This window comes from Triticum urartu, chromosome 1A (genome assembly GCF_056163025.1).
Source record: "Triticum urartu cultivar PI428250 chromosome 1A, HENAU_Tu73, whole genome shotgun sequence".
Lineage (NCBI taxonomy): Eukaryota > Viridiplantae > Streptophyta > Magnoliopsida > Poales > Poaceae > Triticum > Triticum urartu.
This window is the reverse complement of record NC_141873.1, coordinates 518129498-518136408: the sequence shown is the minus strand read 5'-3', so window position 1 is coordinate 518136408 and position 6911 is coordinate 518129498. Positions and strand designations below refer to the sequence as shown.

At 47.8% G+C, this 6911-nt stretch overlaps 1 protein-coding gene across 1 annotated transcript; it reads left to right on the top strand.

Annotated features, from left to right (window-relative positions):
- The first annotated feature begins 1847 nt into the window (after positions 1-1847).
- On the top strand, positions 1848-3445 carry LOC125524611 (uncharacterized). The gene is made up of 2 exons (XM_048689653.2): positions 1848-2810; positions 2888-3445. The coding sequence occupies exons 1-2, from the start codon at positions 1989-1991 to the stop codon at positions 3242-3244; spliced, it is 1179 nt and encodes a 392-aa protein (XP_048545610.2). The 5' UTR covers positions 1848-1988; the 3' UTR covers positions 3245-3445.
- The last annotated feature ends 3466 nt before the right edge of the window (positions 3446-6911 follow it).

Below are 6911 nucleotides of genomic sequence, written 5' to 3'. Positions count from 1 at the left end.
TCGTTTCCTTTGTGTCGGCAGTTCGTTGTTAGCTGAAACTGAAAGCAGTTTGCCGATCCGTGTCCCCGTGGTGTGCCTGGGGATGATGGTGTGGCTGCTGCATATTGACAGCATTGTTAATAGTATAGCCAACTGCTGGCTATATAGTGTTGCCATGTCGCGTATAGTCATCACTTATAGTCACCTATACAATAAAGTTAGCTATAAGGTTGGCTATAAGAGTAATTTTTTTTTCATTTTATCTCTATCTTCCTCTTTATATGTATTGCATTTGCTTAGGAGTACGCATATAGCTAGGCTTTTGCATGAGAGTCCTCTTCCATCATTATTTTCACGTCTCTCTCCTTCATATAGGCAAAAATGCCATGTAAGCAGACTATAAGTTCATTATTGTACTTGCTCTGATTACGATCACCCCGCCACCTCCACTGGCACAAATCAGTCCCCTCTTGTTGTTCAAAGGGTGGTCCGGACAAATCTTTCAGGCCCTCTTTGGACTGCATGGATTATACAGGATTATTTCCTAAGGATTAGTGGATTGCCTTTGGATCAAATGAATGTTGGCACTCACATTCCTTTTCATAGAAATTTGAACATCCATTGAAAGTCTGGAACCCATTTTAAAAGTTGATCATGTAGGATCGAGACTTTCCTGTTCACTGACTTAACCTGTGCTGTTGTACAGCTTCTGTTTTGCTTGGATACCCGATGAACTATTATAAGTCCGTGCATTTAGGTTCAAAATCACGTGTTTCGCTTCGGTTGTTCCCTTTGTGTTGTCATCCCGTTGTTAGCTGAAACTGAAAGCAGCCTGCCTATCTGTGCCCCCGTGGTGTGCCTGGGGGCTGGGGATGAGAGTGTGTGTGGCTGGTGCATCTTACTGCAATCGCCACGCCACCACCGTTGGCACAAATCAGTCGCCTGCTCTCTCGTTGTTCAGCAATGGTGGTCCGGTCGAATGGTCCAGGCCTCATTCGGTTTGAAGGTTTTTTACAGAAAAAAAGCATAGGAACAAAGATTCCAGAGAAGAATGTCCTATAGATGCATTCGGTCTGTAGAAAATGCGGACGGGAATTTTATAGACATATTATTCATTTTCTGTATTTTTCAAGGAATCTATAAATCCACTTAAAGCTCCTTTTTGTGCGTATAAACGTGGGAAGACAATTCCTTAGAATGACAAGTGACATCCTATCAACTTTCTATACTGTTCCTAGATCCTAGGTTTTGGTCCCTCCAAACCGAACGGGAGAATTCTATAGGATCCTTCCCTAAGTAGTCCGTATTAGTGGATTGCCTTTGGATCAAACGAATGTTGGCACTCAAATTCTTTTGCATATATTCCGTAGAAGTTTGAACATCCCCTGCAACCCAATCATGTACTCCCTCCGTTCCATAATATAAGTCTTTTTAGAGATTTCACCACGAACTAGAGTACATACGGATGCATATAGACATGTTTTTTGGATCGAGACGACGTTCATGTGTTTTTCTATGTTCCGCTCAAACGACCATTCCTATATTTTTCAGGCAAATTCTACTCCCTTCGATCCATTTTTTTAACGGGCCCATTCGATGCATATTAATTATTGTTGATCTAGTAGTACAACTTAACGAATGAAAAGAACGAGTGAATGGACGAGCTGCTAGATCGCGTCGCGTCGGGCACCGAGCAGTGGCACAACAGTCCCTCACCAAACACTCGCTCTTCGTGCGAGCCCGTGCAGACCCACGGGCGGCTTGATTTCGTATCTTGTGAGCAGATCTATGGATAAACCCTGGCGACGTCAGCGCGCACCCCACCAGTCGGTCACCCTCACCCACACCGCGGCGCCACCACGGCCGGCACGCACATGGCGACAGGGGACGGGGCACCACTCCCACTCGCACACACTTCCTCCGCTCCCTTTCCCTTGCCGATGTGATCCCCCGCCGCCTCCGCCCTCGCCCTCACTCCGTCCCCGCGCCGATCCCATCGCCCCCAGGAAATGTCTCGCCACCACCACCACGACCCGGCCCCGCCGCCCTGCTGCTCCTGCTGCGCCTGCGCCTGCTCCCCGCCGCCGTGCGGCTACTACGCGGTGCCCCCTCCCCAGCCGGCGCCCGGGTCCGACCAGCTCCTCCACGCCATCGCCGCGCATCTCCTGCTCAGCTCCGCGCCCCCGCCTCCCCCACAACCCCAGCCCCACCCTCAGCCGCCGCCGAATCCCGCCGCGCACCACGCGAATCTCTACGCCTCCTACGCTTACCAGCACCAGCACCAGCAGCAGCCGGGATCCGCCCCCCACGCGGCCTATCCCCACCCGCCCGCGGCCGCCCCTGCGCCGCCGCCGCCGCAGCATCAGCACCAGCAGCCGAACCCGCCCGACCACGGCCAGCTGCTGCTCCACTCGCTCCTCCGCCGCGTGGCCGCGCTCGAGACCACCCTGCCGCACTGCTTCCCCTCCCCTCCCGCACCGCCGCATCCCCAGCAGCCCAACCCCCGCCGGCATCACCGCGCCGCGCACGCGCACCAGGAGGACCCGCGGTCGCGGTCGCCCTCGCCCCCGCCCCCGCCCCCGCCGAGTCGCGCGCGCCGGGGGCCGCCGTCCGAGAGGGAGCTCGCGGCGCGCACCATCCAGGAGCACTTCCGCCGCTTCCTGGCGCGGCGCTCCCGCACGCTGCGCCAGCTCAAGGAGCTCGCCATGCTCCGCTCTAAGGCCGCGTCCCTCCGGGCGGCCCTCTCCGGCTCCGGCCGCCGCCGGTGCAAGGACCCCATGGCCGTCTCGGAGGCCGCCCTGGGCATGCTCTACCGCCTCGACGGGATCCAGGTGATGCAACGACCTCTGTTCGGTCCCATCGGTTATATGCCATTGGTGTGGGGTTTTGATGCTGGATTTCGGACCAGGGAGGGGACCCCATGATCCGGGAGGGGAAGCACGCCCTGAGCCGGGAGCTCGGCCGGATACTGGAGTTCGTTGACAAGGTGCTCCTCAAAGAGCAGGAGGAGATGGGCGTGGACGGCGCATTCGACGATTATCCTGAAGGTTGTCATGGGATGAATCGCCCAACTGTGAACAGGAAGGTAAGTTTCCGCGGTAATGAGGCCAATACCGAGGCTGATGAGAGCTCTGAGAGCTCGAGTTCTGCCGAGGCCGATGAGAGGAAGGCTGCAAACAGCAAGAAGAGTGCCAATGGCAAGCCTGGGCTTGCAGCCCCAGTGCCAGTACACATGGAGTCAAGGAGAACTGGAGGGGAAATGTGATAACTCGGTCTCGCATCTTGTAATGTTACCTCATGTTTAGAATCATGTTTCTTGAAATTAGATTGGAGCCTGCTAGTTGGTAGAGTTTGTGCTGCAACTACGATGTTTAGACTGTTGTATTACCTCTCTTGTCACATTTGTCTCTGCATTGTACCACTGGTAGTTTTGAACATTCAGAATCTAGATTGGATCATTTTGTCACACACGTGGACCATTTTGTTGCACTAATTATGTCATGTTTCTTGTGGGATCTTGGTCAAACAGCATGTGTTTAGGTGAGCTGTACGTCATGCTCATCTCCTTATCAATGAATCGGAACATGTTTACACAACTGCACCTTGTTCTGATGTTGTCATTAATAGTTCTAGATCGCTTCTTGACCTTGACAGATTGAAGTTGTGGCTTTATCCTTTGGCCCGCTTGTTAATTATCGCATGGGGTCAGTTTGGTTATGCCTACGTATGCTGCTTACATGTGCTGGGTAAGTGTTTCTCCATTAGTTGGGCCATCCATGTGATGGTGTTTTCAGCCATAACTTGTAACAAGTTTTCTCTGGTGGTTTCATCGTTAAGTCGGTATTGTCTGAATCTGTTGAATGAAATCAACTTTTCCCATTTTGGATCTAGAAAATAACATTTTGTTTGGGGCCCGCTAATTTTTCTTGCTTCGTCTGATCGTTGGGCCTGGTTTCTTATACAGGGTTGATCATTTTAGCAGGACGATGAAAAACAACATGTGAATCACAGCAGGCCTTGAGTCTCTTCGGTGCTCAATATACACCGTCAGGTAGGCATTTATAGCATGACCGTACAGGGTTCTTGAAATTAGAAATGAATAAGAGCCGTTACTGGCCTGTTGCTAGAACATGTGACTTACTAAGGCTGAGGTGATGCTAGTTTTTGTATGCTGAAAGATTCATGTTGTTTTAACGCTTCAATAGGGGATCTGCGTTGTTTTTCGCAAATGTGTATTTTCTTTAGTTTTTGAGATTTGTGATAACTCAGTCTTTCATTGAATGCTACCTCATGTTTAGGATCATGTGGATTGTCTTGCTCTTACAGTACTAAGGTTCTTCTGCACCGGTATTTCTCGAGAAAAGATTGGAACCTTTTAGTCGGTAGGGTTAGTGCTGCAACTACTATGTTTAGACTGTTGTATTGCATCTCTGTTACATTTGTTACTGCATTCTACTACTGGTAGTTTGAACATTGAGAACATATATTGGATCATTTTGTTGCACTAATTTTGACATGGTTCTTCTGGGATCTTGGGCAAACAGCATGTGTGTTGTTTGTCAAGGTCATTTTTGTCAATGAATCAGAACGTGTCTACACAACTGCACTGAGTTCTGATGTTGTCATTAAGAGTTCAAGATCGCTTCTCAACCTTGATTGATTGAAGTTGTAGCTTTATTCTTTGGCCCACTTGTTGGTTATTGTATGGGGTCAGTTTGATTGTGTCCACGTATGCTGCTTACATGTCTCGCATAATGCTAGTGTTTCTCCAGCAGGTGGGCCATCCATGTGATGATGTTTCGAGCCATAAGCCCATAACTCATGACGAGTGTCTCTGGGTGCTTGTTAAGTCGGTATTGTCTGAATCTGTTGAATGAAATCAGCATGCCCATTTTGGATCCGGAAATATAATCTTCCTTGGGCCTTGCTAACGTTTCTTTGCTGGGCCTGGTTCGTTATATGGGGGTTGATCATTTTAGCAGGACTATGAAAAAAGGACATGTGAACCGCATCTTGGATCATGTTTAGACTATTGTTTTCTCTCTCTGTTACATTTGTTACTGCATTGTACTCCCTTCGTCCCGAACTAAGTGTCTCAACTTTGTACTAAAGTTAGTACAAAGTTGTACTAAGCTTGAGACACTTATTTTGGGACGGAGGGAGTACTACTGATAGTTTTAAACATTGAGAGTCTAGCTTGGATCATTTTGTTCCACTAATTATGTCATAGTTGTGGGATCTTGGGCAAACATGTGTTTAGGTGAACTATACGTCATGCTCATCACCTTATCAATGAATCAGAATGCGTCTACACAACTGCGCCGATTTCTGATTTTGTCATTAATAGTTCTAGATTGCTTCTTGACCTTGACAGATTGAAGTTGGTGCTTTATCCTTTGGCCTGCTTGTTAATTATCGTATGGGGTCAGTTTGGTTGCGTCTACTTATGCTGTGTACACGTGTTGCATAAGTGTTTCTCCATTAGTTGGGCCATCCATGTGATGATGTTTTCAGCCATAATTCAGTAACAAGTGTCTCTGGGTGTTTCATCGTTAACTTGGTATTGTCTGCTCCGTTGATTGGAATCATCTTGCCCATTTGGATCCGGAAATAAAATTTCATTTGGGCTTTGCTTACGCTTTTTCTTTTTCTTTTTTCCTTTTTTGATCGCTGGGCCTGGTTCGTCATACAAGGTTGATCATTTTAGCAGGACCTTGATGAGAAGAACATGTGAACTGCAGCAAGGCTCGAGTCTCTTCGGTGCTCAATATACACTGTCAGGTAGACATTTCTAGCATGGCTGTACAGGGTCAGGGTTCTTGAAATTAGAAATGAATCAGATCCGTTACTGGCCTGTTGCTAGAACAAGCGACTTACTAAGGCTGAAGTGATGCTATCTTAATGTAGTTTTCTGTATGCTGAGAAGACTCATGTTGTTTTAACGCTTCAATTGAGGATCTGTGTTGTTTTTCGAAATGTGTGTTCTCTGTAGTTTTTGAGACTAGATGTTGTGCCTCTCAATGCTGCACAAGTCCTCGAATAGCTGAACTGATAGATGGAAGTTTGTGGCTGGAAAACACTGAGGTTAGACTCTCTAATGGTGCTAGCCTGGAGTGCTGAATTATTAGCAAAGGGGTGCCTCGCCCTTTGTCGTGCCGGTACGCCAAAGCTAATGAAACACCCTTGTAGACCTCGATGAAAGGAGAACGTGTCATTTTTGCCTGTGCAACTGATGGAGAGTGAATCTGCAACCCTTAAACTATTCGATGTAAACATACAAATGAAAGGATAGTTGCAGCCAAAAGGAGGTATGCGGACCAAGTGGTTAACCCTGAACTGGCGGAGGTCATCGCTATGCGTTGTGCACTAGAATTTGCTGAAGAAGCAGGCTTCCAAAGAATTGTCGTGGCATCCGACTCTACCACTTTGGTCAGCAAAGAGCAAAGTGACAAGTGAGGCGATTGGTTTTTGCCTGGCTTTTTCATCGATTATTTGGGCAATTCTCTTCTGCTTAATCAATCGACGAGGCAAATTTATTTTTTTGATAAAGAATGGATTTTATTAACTCAAAATGAAGCATCAAGAAGATACATAACACAATGAGCGTACATCCGGCCCTCTGCATAACTAGGATGCACACAGTCGATACCAATTTGCGCACACGAAAAACACGCTGATAACTAGCAACCTCATATAAGACGGAAGCTATGTGTAGGCGAGGAAAAAAGGAAAAAAAGCCCTAAAGTGGTCAGATCTACGCGGCAAACTACAGTAATGATCATATCTGCACCAACCATCTCATGACATGACATGAACGGTGAAATTCTTCAACAGCAATGCCTTTAATAAGAGAGCGACACTCGAATGCCGCCGTCATTGGACGACGAGGCAAATTTGTTAACTCCGTTTTAAAAAAAAAGTGCTGCGATGGA